This window comes from Schistocerca cancellata, chromosome 1 (assembly GCF_023864275.1).
Source record: "Schistocerca cancellata isolate TAMUIC-IGC-003103 chromosome 1, iqSchCanc2.1, whole genome shotgun sequence".
NCBI classification, from domain to species: Eukaryota; Metazoa; Arthropoda; class Insecta; order Orthoptera; family Acrididae; genus Schistocerca; species Schistocerca cancellata.
The window spans coordinates 567,542,260-567,558,797 of record NC_064626.1 but is presented as its reverse complement, the minus strand read 5'-3'; the positions used below and the strand labels follow the sequence as shown (position 1 = coordinate 567,558,797).

The 16,538-nt window shown below is 41.2% G+C and overlaps 1 protein-coding gene across 1 annotated transcript in view; it reads right to left on the bottom strand.

The window, feature by feature from the left end:
• Window positions 1–16,538, bottom strand: part of LOC126181417 (ATP-binding cassette sub-family D member 3) — a 122,228-nt gene that overhangs the window by 14,195 nt on the left and 91,495 nt on the right. The window contains exons 12-13 of the mRNA XM_049924769.1: window positions 7,729–7,943; window positions 2,959–3,234 (exon numbers count right to left, since the gene is read on the bottom strand). Of these exons, the coding sequence (XP_049780726.1) occupies window positions 2,959–3,234; window positions 7,729–7,943 (491 nt within the window). The remainder of the gene's footprint in view (window positions 1–2,958; window positions 3,235–7,728; window positions 7,944–16,538) is intronic.

The following is a 16,538-nucleotide window of genomic DNA, read 5'->3' as shown; positions in this document are numbered from 1 at the left end:
AAAATTGCGGTTGCCTACAGACCACATGTTGCCAAGATTGTTTAGAGTATGCTGCAGATGTTTTGCTGGGAAGCCATTACACATCCTCCATACAGTTCCAAATCCTCCCCATTTCCATATTTTTGGAGTCCTGAAGAAAGACTTCCATGGCCAGAAATTCGTTTCAGATGAAGAGGTGCAAGTCTGGGTACAATCAAGGTACTATAGGCAACAGCAAACATTTTTCCCTGAAGGTACTGACCATCTTGCCTTGCAGTGGGATAAATGAATTAATAGTTATGGCGATTATTTTTGAAATAATAAGCAGTCTTCCACCTGTCTCAAGTTCACCTGTCTGCCTCTTATAGGTAGTTGTTTTTCCCTCACTCTATTAGCAAGTGGAACAGGAAAGGTAAGGACTAGTAGTGATACAAGGTACCCTCTGCCATGCATCATATGGCACTTAAGTATGTATGTTTATGCAGATGAAGCTGTCAGCATTGCATATTGAAGAGGCCTCTGGTGGTTTAACTCATGTCAATACACAGTGACCTATTCGGACGGCGGGTGACAGTTACTTCACCACATCTTTGACTGGAGAGAACTTTGTTTTGGGTATGTTGTTGATGTGACTGATTGCAGTTTGTTACAAGTCACTTTCTGCCACTAGGTCTCCCAATGACACACAACATTAACAGCAATGCCTCCAATCTTTTGAAGAAAATGGCTGACGATAGAATAATGACTTAATTTAACTGATTAAATCTTGTCAACTGCTCTCAGTTTGTGTTGTGTAAAGGACTCTCCATATAGTGCTAGCAGAGCTAAACAAGAAAAATATTTCCTGTTGGTATATTCTGCGACCTTGCAGAGCCTTCGATTGGGTGGATTACAACTTAAGTCTTTGCATGACACTATTTTAGGAGGATACAGATTGCTACTTACCATAAGGACGATTCTAAGTTGCAAACAGGAAAATTAAAAGGCACTTAGCCAAAGCCTTCATCATAAAAAGAGAAACACACACCATTCATTTCCACAAGGAATCACACCTCACACACAACAACTGCCAACTCCGGCAGCTCTTGCCCAAGCGCCTGGAGTTGGCAGTCATGTTTGTGCCAGGTGTGCTTCCTCGTGTGGCTGAATGGTGTATGTTCCTCTTTTTCTGACAAAGGCTGTGTCTGAAAGCTTATGTGTAAGTGCCTTTTAACTGTGCCTGTCCTTAATATGTCATCTTTATGGTAAGCAGCAATCTATCTGTTCCTACATTGTTGAGATTCCACCGGGAGTTCCCACTGTTTAATTCTGCATCATATGATTACTTTCCAATATGCCTTTTCTTCCTGACAAAAGAGTAATTACCAACATCCTTCATTCATGTGCACTATTGATGCACATGGACACTTTATGCAGCTGATTAATATAAACTGGAAGGGGGCAGGGGCAGGGGGAGTTTGATTGCAACATAAAGAAGGAGTTGTGCAACAAAAACGAATGTTTTTACATCTGAAAGGTGATGTAAATTCAAATTTCACACCAGCTGCATAAGAGTGGCCATAGTAGTACCATTATGAGGATGCAAATTAAATCTGCTTTACATGCGCATTGTAGTTACCTTTTATTGGATGTGTTGAGTCAGTGTTAGTCAAGAATGCCTTTAAGGTGGTAAATACACCATTATCAACACAGTGCTGAGTTTGAATGAGGTCATGTAATAGTGCTATGAAAAGATGGATGTTCCTTCTGCGCTACAGCAGAAATAAGTGGCAGGAATGTAGCCCTGTATGTGACTGCTGGCATTGGTGGTCATGAGAATGTATGGTTGCAAGAAGACCAGGCTCTGGATGGCCACATGGCTCTACCCAGAAGGAATACCACTGTGTTTGACATGGGGCTCTGGTGCATCATACTACATCTGCAGCAGCAATTTGGGAAATAGTAGGCACTACAGTGACAACTAACTGCTACAAATCAGTTACAAGGACAGCTCTGTACCAGACACCATGTAGTGTGCATTCATGACCCCAAACCATCACCATTTGTGTCTTCAGTATTGTGAAGCAATAGCTCATTGGAGGGCAGGGTGGAGGTCTGTTGTTTTTTCTGATGAAAGTTGGTTCTACTCGATGCCAGTGACGGTCATTTGTTGGATAGGAGGAGGCCAGTTGAGGGTCTGCAACCAAACTGTCTGCATGCTAGACACACTGGACCTAAATCTGGACTTATGATCTGAGATGTGGTTTTGTATGGCAGCAAGGGCACTATTGTGTTTATCTCACGCATCTTGACTACAGATTTGTACATCAGCCTGGTGATTTGACCTATTGTGCTGCCACTCGTAACTGCATTCCAAGGGGTATTTTCCAACAGCAAATTGCTTGCCCACATACTGCCACTGAACCAAACAGGCTCTATAGTGAGTCAACATGTTGCCTTGGTCTGCTCAAATCACCAGATCTGTCACCAATTTAGCACATCTGATGACAAGTCCAGCGTCATTGACAACCAGCAAAGTGAAACTGGCATGGAACTCCATCCCACAAACTCACACCCAGAACATATAAGACAATGCAGGCATGTAACATTCTAGCAGTTACACAGTTTATTAATGTACTAGCATTTTACATTTGCAATGGCATATACCATGCGTACATCAACCTTTGATCTTGCAATGTTAATCACTTACGTATGTTACCTAGGCAAATGTATTCCCAAAGTTTCATTTATCTACATTAATTATTTTTTGGCGTTACAATTTTTTTCCATCAGTGCAGTTCTTAAGAAATGGAATACAATTTGTACTACTCAGTTTTGAGGATTATACAGAACCGTGCTTATGAAGAGTGTGTGTATATGTGTCCACACACACATGCGTGCGTGCGCACGCACACACACTAGCCGTTATATCGTCTTTATTTACCCTTTGACCTAGAACTTTAATTACTGTAAGAAACAAGGAAAAATTAACATAATTACCGCAATTCTCTGTTTCTCTCCTCCTGAGAGCACATCAATCCAGTCAGCAATAGCATCCCACCCACCCTCACGAGTGAGCAGATATGAAAGCTGGACACGTTCCAGATGGCGTTCTAGGTCAGCGTCAGTTTTACCTCTCCGCCGCATCTCTTCTTGTGTGTGTGGGTATATCACTTGATCTCGTAGAGTTCCCAGTGTCATGTACGGCCGCTGAGGTATGTAGAAGAGCTTTCCACGTGGTGGCTTTGTCAGTGTTCCTCCAAACAGTGGCCAAAGCTGGCAAATATTTTAGGACAAACAATACAATATCATTATCACAAACAATACAGATATGATCTAAATTTACAATATGATGGTCACTTTGAAATTTTGCAAAAAGAGTAAAGGAAAGAAAGAAAGAAAGAAAGGGTAAAGCAAATCCCCAATTCCCCAAGAACACTAGCTTCACCTCTTCTTGTTTGAGCACCCTTCAAGCGCATTCAAACAATGCCAACAGATATTGTTTTTTTTGGGGGGAAGATCAGAAAATCTAGTGTGGCCAGAGCTATGGTTTAAGGTGACTTTGGAAGCGCAATTCTAGACTCCTCACAAAATCATTTGCTCTGATGAACAGTAAGCAAGCATGTGTACTGCTGAAGGACAAGATCCCACATATCTTTTATTTACCCACTGGGTTCTTTGTACGGTTGAGAATGTCATGGTTCAGCATACAAATCTGTACTAGTTGCCCAAACTTCTTCAAGTGATACTAGAGCAACAGGTGAGTCCCTGTGATCCAAGGTTCTGAGTGACCTGCCCTCCCTTTTTCACCAATCCCTTTCTCATCACCAAAGAAGGAACCAATATTTGCAAAAGCCAGCATAGTACTGAGTGCTTCTATGGGCGTGTCTCAACAATACTACATGCTTCACATACTGATGATAAATAAGTACTTGCTAGCAATTCTGTCTCAATTTTGTAATTGAATGGTTTCACATAATTCCTGACCAACAGAAATTGCATGTAACAATTAAAAAAGTGTAATCAAATGAAACCTTACATATATTCCAATGCTAGGCAGATTATTTTATATACACACTACTATTATTTATAGAAACAGATATGACACAGTATTAAGGGAAAAAGGTGTGTCAGCTGAATAACTGCTCTCTATCTGATGAATCTGTCATTTGTCCTTATTTGTATCTACTACTATGACATTAAAAGTTATATTTTCTATGCCAGTAAACTTACTGCAGACAATTTTTTTCTACATAGCTCTTCACATGCAAAATTAGTACTGCAGGTTAATTCACTAACACAAGTGCCAACTACTCTATTATTGCTACTAATGATTCAAAGCGTATGTATTTTAAAAACTGTTTTGGAAAGTGTGAGCTAACATCTATGGAATCTTGTGTGAGAGGTAAACGTTTTCTTCTGGAACTTCAGTTTCCCCTACACTTCAGTAATCCATTAAGAGTTAGTGAAAGACTCCAAAGTCTGAAAACATTAGAATTATTTTCTAGTGCTTTTTCTACTACTTTGAGCAGACACAATTACATTAACTTCAACTTGCAAAGAAAGCTCAGTGCAGTTAAACCTCTCCTGCCAGTTCAGTTATGCCTATGTCATTCTATCTATCTGTCAGTATCATCTCCATGCTCAATGATCCTGGTATGCTCTGACAAGGAATGTGTAGTAGATTGCAATTACTGCCTATCACAAGCTGAATAACTTACAATAATGCATTTGACATTTTAGTGATATAGCATGACAATTTTTGTTGTTACTTTATTTCATTCATATTGTTTGCCGAAGTGACATTTTAAATTTCATCATTTTATGTTGTTTAATGTGCTGAGATATTAGCAGTCCCAATCTGCTAGTAATAGTATGCAAACTATTAGGTTTGAGACCACAGTGTAGTTACAATGCTAATGAATATTTGATATAAAACCACGTTTAGGTATGAAGTATTTGTTAGTTTGCTCTACTTCTTTATGCAGAATTAAATTTTTTGCTTGAGTATGGATTGTAAAAACAACAATATTTTAAAATGCATATTGAAAATGCTGGACAGTATGATTAAAGGGAACAGGAAGGAAGATATATACAGACTGGCCATTCCATAAATCTAACTTATAGGATGTGGGATCATCCTGCACACTGCCAAATTAACACTGCCATGGAAGAAGAAACTTAAGGCTTATTGTTTAACACAATGCCAGTGATGATGTCATGAGCACTAGTTCAGAGTGGACGAGGATGGAAATGAAACCAGTGTAGTCCTTTTTTGGAGGTACTGTCCTGAAAGTCACCTTTTTTGTGGGATCCATGCGGATGTGTAGCCAGTGAGTGGGCAGGGGTGGGAGGGTGGGGGTGAGGCGGACAGCTATCAAATTAACACAGCAAATGGCTGGCCACCTTCAGGTAGGGAAATTGTTAGCACTGCCACCAGATACACAAAAGTACAAGAAATTATCATAGCTTTCCATAGTATTAGTTTATTTCTTGGGGTGGTGAGGGATATTCTGAAGAAAGTTAGAAAGGAGGTTGTATCCCTTGGACCCCAGGATGAGAGGAATTTACGTGTGTGTGTGCACATGCATGTGGTGTCGCAGAACTCTGCAAACTGAACGATCCTACACTGACTCAGAAACTTCATCACCTAATCTCAGATATAAGGGAGACTGAGGAAATACCATTATTAGACTGGAAATGTGCTCTGATCCACCCATTACATAAAAAGGGTGACAAGAGCGACAATGACTACAGAGGAATCTACCTACTCCCAGTGGCATACGAACTCCTCTCTGAAGTACTTCTAAACACAATAGAACCCAAGGCGATTCCACTACTTGGTGATTACCAGACTGGATTCTGAAAAGGGCGATCATGTGCAGAACAGATCTGGAGCCTAAAGGCAGTACTACAAATGAGAAAATGCAGGAATACAGTGATTACATTCATCGATTACAGGAAAACTTATGACTGACCACAAAACTCTTTGAAACCCTGGAAAAATTTGGGATCTACCAAAATACCTGGAAAGTCATAGAACACACTTACAAGAACAACTTCCAAAGCAACATACACAGCTGCAACAATTGTGATTGGCGTCACTCCAAAATTAGAGAAACAGGAATGAAAAAATCTTAGGAACGTTTATAAAGCAGTCAACAAAAATGGCATTTGGATGAAGAGACCTCAGAATGAACTCTATCAACAGCCCAACACAGTAACTGAAGAAATCAGGAAATGCAAAGCAAAGATATATATACACATCCATAGGATAGAGAACACCAGAACAGAAAAGAAAAGAAACTACTCAACATCATAACGAAGAGTAAATGTAGCACGGAGCAGCTAAAGGAGGCCCAGAGTGACATGCAACAGATCAACATAGGAAATCTCTAAGACCACAATGAATGGCAGAGTAAAATCATGAATGTGAAGTTCGAGCAAAGATCAACATAAAAATCCGGTAAAAAGTGGACAGATGAACAGAAGACAGAACATTCTGAGAGGATGAAAAATTTCTGGAAAAGGAAGAGTGAAAACATCCAAAAATAAAATCATGATATTCCTGAGCATATTTTTCTGTTGATACAATTAACTTCTTAACATAAAGTCATGAGTTATCTCTTTTTTATTATTTTGACAGAAATTTAAAATCCTGAATACACTAGGGCAACTTATAAACAAAGCATGGAAAAAATAAAACCCTGCATATGTGAGTTTCAGTGCCGCAGTAAGTGATCAGCCACTACAAGGCATCTGCTCCTACATTTGTAGACTGGCAGTGACATTTAATGTCACCTTTAGTCTCTGGGGCTTTCAGTACTTAACAAAACACACACTTTCCGCCTCTGGCCTGTAATGTTCTTTAGGCAGTAGTTCCAAAAAATGGATTCCAAGTTCGAGATTGAATTAAGTCGCTCAGAAAGTGAAGAAAAACGATGTTACTTCAGTGACTGAAAGTGATGACAATTTGTCAGATGATCAACAAGTGCTCATAAGTGGTATCAGATAAATATATCCACTGTGCTCCAGCCAGCTCCAAGATTTCTGTTCACAGGAAACTGTGAAATATATGGTGTGACTTAATACCTACACAGAAACTAAAAATAACTAAGTTTCAGGATACTTTAGTTGAAGTCCAGCACTTGAGTGTACTCAGAACTTTATCAACCTTAAAAAATTTGTAGCTCATTGTTTGAGCTTTAACAGCTATATTTATACGTCTACATGTAATTTCATTCATTAAAGAAAACTGAAATTAATACATTTTTTGAGAACATAATTTGTAAAAAAAAAAAAAAGTTAACTGGTTAACCACATTTTTGGATAATCTCTCTCTCTTTTTAATTGAGCCCTTTTAAATAATCTCCACACTCACTATTTTTTTTCCTTCCACTATCTTCACAGCCAGTCAGGTTTTTATTTTCCTTTTCCATCATTCTATTATAGTTTAGTACTTCTCTTGTAGTGTTTCTTCATAGTTTGTCCTATCTCACTGGCATTTTCTATGCAAACACATTCTACTTTATCTGTTCTCTCTTAAATCTAGCTTACAAGCCATTTTTTCTGTCACTTCTTAAATTCTCAGAAATCTATCATCTGTCTGGTGTTTCACTGAAGCTTTCCCTTCTGTAATGTTCTACCAAGTCTCCTGAGTGATTTTCTACCTAGCCATAGAAGGCAATTTCTTTTTATGTCCAATGAAATAGTCTGCTGTCATCCCTGTTTCCTTCACATGTGAACAACGTTAATGAGAAAAGCACTTACCTCACCAAGTACCCTAAATAGTGAGCTCTTGCCACAGCCATTTGGACCACACACTAAAACATTCATGCCTGATCGTACTTCAAAGGTTAACTCTTCAACAAGCATGTCTCCATTGGGGGTAACTAAAGGCACTCTGTCAAATCGTATAATATTGTCCTGGAAAATTATTCTTCCTGATCCTGGTATAAGTGGCATCTTAGGCTTCATTACATTCTCTGGAATATAGAAAGGTCATTATTACTTAAGTACATAAAATGTTTAGAATACACTGCATATGACAAAACACGTCAAATTCCTGCTTATATTTGAGACTTATGAAGCATATTGTTCATGTGTGTAAAACATCTACCTTAGCAAGCAATCTTTGTGCAAACTTTAGATCTAATACAACAAATGTAAAGATAATACAGACAAATGAAAAGAAAACAGTGACTTCACAACTAATCATCTCTATTCTGACAAATAATAGGTAGTACATGAGCCATACATACAATCTTAATTCTTCAATACTACATTGGTGTTGCAAGTTAATCACCCACAGGACAATATTCCTCTTGCTCAGTATATGAAAGTCTATCTTTTTATACACTTTCATGATTTCATTGTACCGTAAAACTGGTAGAAAAGAGTGAAAATCCCAAATATTAAGATAAAAAACCAGACACGACATGATTTTATCGCCAGTAAAATTTGATAAGTATTGGTCACGAGCCCACTAAACATTACATCCCACCCCATTACTCCAGGGCTTCACAACTCACCAATTTTGAGCGAGAGCACCTGCACATGCTTAGATTCTTGCTCGCAAGCAGAACAGTTGCTGTGTGGTGGAAAGCGAAGGGAATGTGCGCATATTATGTAGTTGTGACAACATGAGAGAAGTGCCAACTCAAACTGGAGAGGGTCAATTTTGATGTGCCAAGAATCTTATCTCGTTACACAAAAAGATGGCTTTGCAAAATATTTAGTTCATCATAAGGCAATGAGTACCTTCAGGAGGTTCAGTTTATATCATATCTTACTGCAATGAAGAATACGAAAATGGAAAATGTGAAGGCCCTGAGCATGAACAAGAACTTTTAAAACTGGAAAGGAAGCTCTCCAAAGGGGACAAAAAAGAGGGGGGGGAAATGAAGCGAGTGTGCCATTCAGATGAGCAAGAAAACTGTACTACTTTTAGCAAAGTCCTTGCACCCTTTCATGGGTGGTAATTTAATAAAAGAATGCTTGGTAGTAGCAACTGAACATCAGTATCATCATAACACGTGTCAGTCTTGAGTCCCATAAAGGTTATGGCAGATGATGTTCAGAGTCACATTGCAAAATATTTGTAATGAGTTTGTTGCATAATCATTAACACTCTTTGAAAGTATGGATATCACTGGTACATAGTTGCATGTAACATGTTTAATGATGGAGCACCAGTTATTTTGGGAAAAAACTCACAATTCCTAGTGCAACAGAACGGGAAATGAAAAAGCTTCCAGTGCCCAATATGCACTGACCTGCAGCTTGAAGTAATTGATCAGCAGTGTGACAGAGAATACATAGACTTTCTAGATTTCTCCAGGCATTTCACTCAGATTTGACTCCCTTGTTTACACATCTCTCTGTGATATTGGGAGGGGGTACAGTGCTCACTGCTTGCAGGTCAATGCCTTACTCGTGGAACACATTTGCTGTGAAGCTCTGTCCTACTCCTTCATTCTGAACAATGGGATGATACTCTTAGGACTGATACACAATGAAAAATCATACATTTATGAAGATGTACTTATGAGCAATCACATCTATATGATGTAATGTCATGTTTACTAATTGCTAATTAACATCAGTTAGACAATCATATGAAATGAATGAAGTTTTCTTGGCAAGGCACAAAGTTCGTTGAGAATTCTGTACAACTAAAATCAAGGAATTTTAAAGTTTTAATTATTTCAGCGTATTCTGTTATTTGTGACCTATTGCATTTCAGTAATATTATGAACATGTTTTTCAGATTTAAATGACTTCTCTTGAGTGGCAAAACACTGGTAACAGTCTCAGAGTTACAACAGAATTTAGACTTTCACCAACACTGAGGTTAATATACAGGGTGATCCATCTGAAGTTTCAGATGAGATTATCTCAAAAACTATACATCAGGTAAAAATAGTGGGTAGGACAAGTTCGTAAGCTCAAAGGAGGACATCAAATGATACTACACGTGACCCGTAGCCCCCACCCCCTTGGGTGGGGCGGGGGCAATTTCTAAATCTTAAATGGAAACCCCTATTTTTTATTTCAGATTTGGATTCTCCAGAAAAAAGTAATCAAGTTTTGTCTGAAACATTTTTTAAACCATTGACATATGGCACTGAAATCTATAAAAAAGTAAAATTGGGGAAGAATTCTGATTTATTTAGAATTATCTGAGAAACATGCATCAAATTGATAAAAAATGTGCACCAAATCTCTCATTACCCCAAATTAAGCTATTTTTGTACAAAATGTACTGTATACTACTTTTAGCATTACCCAGGAACAACGACATGGACGTAGTATAATGATGTTCCCATGAGGTGCTTAATTAATGAAATTAGCCATGAAGAAATTGTTCAAAATTATCCCCATTTTATTCAATACATAAAGTCAATCGTCTGCGAAAGCTGTCCACAGTTTTGAGAAGAACATCCCATGGTAAGGCTGCGCATGCTCTTCGAATGCGTTGCCCCATATCATTTCAGGTTGTGGGCTATCTTTCATAAACAATATTTTTTAAATTAACCCACAAGGAAAAAGAATCAGGAGATGTTAGGTCTGGTGAACGTGGAGGCCACTGAATTTATCTGCCACGTCCTATCCACCGACCAGGGTACTGTAAATTTAAAACGTTCTACATATTTTTAGCATACTGTATTTACTTGAATCTAAGCCGCACTTTTTCTCCGGTTTTTGTAAATCAAAAGACCACATGCGGCTTAGAATCGAGTACAAAGTAAGCTGAAGTTCTGAAAAATGTTGGTAGGTGCCGCCACAATTAACTTCTGCCGTCAAATATATGTAGCGCTACACAGGCACGCTTTGCAGGCACAAAGATAAATACTGGCGCCAAAACCTCTGTGTCAGTAAATAAATTGTGAAATAAATACTAACAAAGAGATAGAGGGGCTGGCCAGTACTTACCTCAGCTCAGTACAGCCGATAGATACACATAAAACAGAACCGAAAATTTACATTCCTAGTTTTCGGAACAAATATTCCTTCATCAGGGAGGAGAGAGGGGAAAGAAAGGGAAGAAGGGAAAGGAGATTCAGTTACTCACAACCCAGGCTATGAAGCAACAGGGAAAGGAAAATAGGGAAGGTAGCAAGGATGGAGGCATGGTTGTCAGAGGGAAGCCAAAGATATTCTACTGTAAGTACTGTGCCAGCTTCAAACCAAAGAGGATGCATACAGAAGTAAAGAGGTATATAGTATAAAGATAAACACAACTATGTAGGATGAAAAGATGCGTGAATGACTAAAGAGGAAAGGGAAAGAGGAGAAGACTGAAGAGTAAATGGGAGTGAGGTTGTTTAACGTAGGTTCAGTCCAGGGGGATGGCGGGATGAAAGGATGTGTTGGAGTGCAAGTTCCCATCTCCGCAGTTCAGAGGGACTGGTGTTGGGTGGGAGAAGCCAAATGGCACATACGGTGTAGCAGGTTCCTAGGTCCCTAGAATTATGCTGAAGGGCATGTTCCGCTACTGGGTATTGGGCATCTCCTAGGCGGACAGTTCGTCTGTGTCCGTTCATGCGCTCAGCCAGTTTAGTTGTTGTCATGCCGATGTAAAAGGCTGTGCAGTGCAGGCATGTCAGTTGATAAATGACATGTGTAGTTTCACACGTGGCCCTGCCTTGAATTGTGTATGTTTTACCAGTAGCGGGGCTGGAGTAGGTGGTTGTGGGGGGATGCATGGGGCAGGTTTTGCAGCGGGGTCGGTTACAGGGGTAGGAACCGCTGGGTAGAGAAGGTGGTCTGGGAATATTGTAGGGTTTAACAAGGATGTTACGGAGGTTAGGGGGGCGACGAAAGGCAACTCTGGGTGGTGTGGGGAGAATTTTGTCAAGGGATGATCTCATTTCAGGGGTTGACTTGAGAAAGTCATATCCCTGGCGGAGTAATTTGTTGATGTTTTCGAGGCCAGGATAATATTGGGTGACAAGGGGGATGCTTCTGTGTGGTCTGGGGGTAGGAACATTGTTGTTGGACGGGGAAGAATGTATTGCTCGGGAGATCTGTTTGTGGACAAGGTCTGCAGGATAGTTGCGGGAGAGGAAAGCACTGGTCAGGTTATTGGTGTAATTGTTGAGGGATTCATCACTGGAGCAGATGCGTTTGCCACGAATACCTAGGCTGTAGGGAAGGGAGCGTTTGATGTGGAATGGATGGCAGCTATCGAAGTGAAGGTACTGTTGTTTGTTTGTGGGTTTGATATGGACAGAGGTGTGGATGTGAGATTCAACAAGATGAAGGTCAACATCCAGGAAGGTGGCTTGGGTTTTGGAGAAGGACCAGGTGAAATTCAGATTCGAAAAGGAGTTGAGGTTATGGAGGAAATTAAGGAGTGTTTCTTCACCATGAGTCCAGACCACAAAGATGTCATCTATAAACCTATACCAGGCCAGGGGAAGCAGCTGTTGGGTCTTCAGGAAAGCCTCCTCCATGCGGCCCATGAAGAGGTTGGCATAGGACGGAGCCATCCTGGTTCCCATGGCCGTTCCCCTGATTTGTTTGTAGGTCTGGCCTTCAAAAGTGAAGTAGTTATGGGTGAGGATGAAGTTGGTAAGTGTGATAAGGAACGAGGTTTTTGGAAGATCTTCGGGTGGGCGTTGGGAGAGGTAGTGCTCAAGGGCAGAGAGACCATGGGTATGTGGGATGTTTGTGTAAAGGGATGTAGCATCTATGGTGACAAGAAAGGTTTCAGGTGGGAGAGGAGTGGGAATGGATTTGAGGCGTTCTAGGAAGTGGTTTGTGTCTTTGATGTAGGATGGGAGTCTGCGGGTGATAGGTTGGAGGTGCTGGTCTACCAGAGCTGAGATACGTTCGGTTGGGGCTTTGAAGCCTGCTACAATGGGACGGCCAGGATGGTTCTCTTTGTGGATTTTGGGTAATAGGTAGAAGGTAGGGGTACGTGGCTCAGGTGGAATGAGTAAGTCTATGGAAGCCGTTGTGAGGCCTTGTGAGGGACCTTGGATTTTTAGGATTTTTTGCAGCTCAGTCTGGATGGAGGGAATGGGATCCTGGGTAACAGCTTTGTAGGTTGAGGTGTCGGAGAGTTGACGCAGTCCTTCTGCCACATACTCCACACGGTCAAGTACGACAGTTGTGGAGCCTTTATCCGCCGGGAGGATGACAATAGAGCGGTCTATTTTCAGCTCCTTAATGGCACGGGATTCAGCTGGGGTGATGTTGGGGGTTGTCGGGATGTTCTTCAAGAAGGACTGGGAGGCAACACTGGATGTGAGGAATTCCTGAAATGTCTGCAAGGGATGGTTTTGGGGGAGGGGAGGAGGATCCCTTTGGGAAGGCAGTCGGAACTGTTCTAGACAGGGTTCAACACTGGGTCTAGTAATTGGGGGCTGTGTTTGGGTAGTGAAGTGATATTTCCAGTTGAGGTTCCGGGTGAATGAGAGGAGATCTTTAACCAGGGCAGTGTGGTTGAATTTAGGCGTGGGGCTAAAGGTTAAGCCTTTTGATAGAACAGATGTCTCTGGAGGAGAGAGGGATCTGGATGAGAGGTTTAGGACTGAATTGGGACTAGTGATATGTGGCATTTGACTGTGGTTATAGTTGAGATTTGGTCTGTGTGGGGTATGTGCTGGGATGGGGAGATTGAGTAGGGTGGCTAGGCTAGGTTTGTTGGCTATGAGAGGGGTTCGTTGAAGGTTCTGTTGTGGTTGGTGTTTGTGAGGGATAGGGAGAGGGACCCCACTTCTTAGGTGTTGCACTAGCACTGTGGATAGTTTTTTCAGGTGGTGTGTGGCATGGAACTCAAGTTTGCAGCTGGCTTCTAGGATGATGTTCCTGAGTGTGTTCTCCAAGCAAGGGTTTGAGAGGTGAAGGACTTTGAAGAGAGATAGGAGCTGTTGGGAGTGGTGGTTACATGAAGTAGTGTAGAGATTCAGGACAAGTTGGGTAAGGGCTAAGGATTGAAGGTTCTGGAAGTCCAGGAGAGACTGGTGGAAGGAGGAATTGCACCCGGAGATGGGAACTTTTAAGGTAAGCCCTTTAGGGATAATTCCAAAGGTTAAGCAGGACTGGAGGAAAAGTATGTGGGATTGCAGTTTGGCTACAGTGAATGCATGTTTCCGGAATGAATGTAAATAATGTGTTATAGGATTAGGGTACATAGTGGGTAACTGGTGGGTAGGGAAATTAAATAACTAAAGTTGAAATAGTAATCATAAGAAGGAATAAAACGGGGAGGGAAAGGACGAGAAAGAAAGAAAGAAATTGTGTAGGTAATGTTCAATACCAAAGGAAGACCACTAAATAAGAAAAATACGGAAAAAGTTGACCAGACCAAGCAAGTATGTCCAGATCAGGGGAAAAGAACACACGTTGCTCAAAAACAGAGATAGCGAGTGGCGAAAAAATATCGCGCGTGCCGCAAAAGCGATCGCGCGTGCCGCAAAAGCGATCGCGCGTGCCGCAAAAGCGATCGCGCGTGCCGCAAAAGCGATCGCGCGTGCCGCAAAAGCGATCGCGCGTGCCGCAAAAAAGATCGCGCGTGCCGCAAAAAAGATCGCGCGTGCCGCAAAAAAGATCGCGCGTGCCGCAAAAAAGATCGCGCGTGCCGCAAAAAAGATCGCGCGTGCCGCAAAAAAGATCGCGAGTGCCGCAAAAAAGATCGCGAGTGCCGCAAAAAAGATCGCGAGTGCCGCAAAAAAGATCGCGAGTGCCGCAAAAAAGATCGCGAGTGCCGCAAAAAAGATCGCGAGTGCCGCAAAAAAGATCGCGAGTGCCGCAAAAAAGATCGCGAGTGCCGCAAAAAAGATCGCGAGTGCCGCAAAAAAGATCGCGAGTGCCGCAGAATGTCCCAAAAAATTTTTTTGTGGCAGAGAAAGATAGCCAATGGCACAAAAATATCGCCAGCAACAAGAAATCGACGGAAATGAATGATACTGGTAGGTGTGGAAGAGATTGTTGGCAGTGATTGTTGGCTGGGAAACAGCGAATAACGAACGTTAAAACTATGGAATGTTGAATAAATAAATAAAAAAAGAGGACTATAAACGGAACAAGATAATAGGAGGAAGATGAAACTAGCACAGTTGGTGACGAAAATATTTATTTATGTATATACAAAACACTGAAGAAGAGAAAGTGTTAAGATGACAGACGTAAGTGATAGCTAACAAAAGGGACAAAACAATGAAGGATGTGGACCATATAGGTGATCTAAATGATTAATGGAAAATCTCATATAAAGATGTGAAATAAATACTAACAAAGAGATAGAGGGGCTGGCCAGTACTTACCTCAGCTCAGTACAGCCGATAGATACACATAAAACAGAACCGAAAATTTACATTCCTAGCTTTCGGAACAAATGTTCCTTCATCAGGGAGGAGAGAGGGGAAAGAAAGGGAAGAAGGGAAAGGAGATTCAGTTACTCACAACCCAGGCTATGAAGCAACAGGGAAAGGAAAATAGGGAAGGTAGCAAGGATGGAGGCATGGTTGTCAGAGGGAAGCCAAAGATATTCTACTGTAAGTACTGTGCCAGCTTCAAACCAAAGAGGATGCATACAGAAGTAAAGAGGTATATAGTATAAAGATAAACACAACTATGTAGGATGAAAAGATGCGTGAATGACTAAAGAGGAAAGGGAAAGAGGAGAAGACTGAAGAGTAAATGGGAGTGAGGTTGTTTAACGTAGGTTCAGTCCAGGGGGATGGCGGGATGAAAGGATGTGTTGGAGTGCAAGTTCCCATCTCCGCAGTTCAGAGGGACTGGTGTTGGGTGGGAGAAGCCAAATGGCACATACGGTGTAGCAGGTTCCTAGGTCCCTAGAATTATGCTGAAGGGCATGTTCCGCTACTGGGTATTGGGCATCTCCTAGGCGGACAGTTCGTCTGTGTCCGTTCATGCGCTCAGCCAGTTTAGTTGTTGTCATGCCGATGTAAAAGGCTGTGCAGTGCAGGCATGTCAGTTGATAAATGACATGTGTAGTTTCACACGTGGCCCTGCCTTGAATTGTGTATGTTTTACCAGTAGCGGGGCTGGAGTAGGTGGTTGTGGGGGGATGCATGGGGCAGGTTCTGTTTTATGTGTATCTATCGGCTGTACTGAGCTGAGGTAAGTACTGGCCAGCCCCTCTATCTCTTTGTTAGTATTTATTTCACATCTTTATATGAGATTTTCCATTAATCATTCAGTAAATAAATTTAAAGAATAAAAGGTGGAAGACGAGCTTTTTTTCTCTGCCCTGAGTTTTGACCACTGCATTTTCATACATTGTCCAACAAAGTAAATACAAATTTCGTATTGTTCATCTTCGAATGAAGCAGAATTTCAATGTACTATGAAAATCCGACTGGTAAGACTGTTTGGGATGTTTGTCAATATGGCCAACTCTACGTTCTGAATTCTTTCCTACCTGTGAGAAGAGATGGTTCCTAATAGGAACTTTTATGAATTGTGAATCGCATGCATTATTCTCTTCACCATAAGAATAATACGAATATAAACATTTTGCCATGTATTCTTTCGTGTTTGCTGCTATCTCATTTAAATCCTGTCTGCCTAATGAACTACACAACTAGAGTGAGACAACAGCAAAC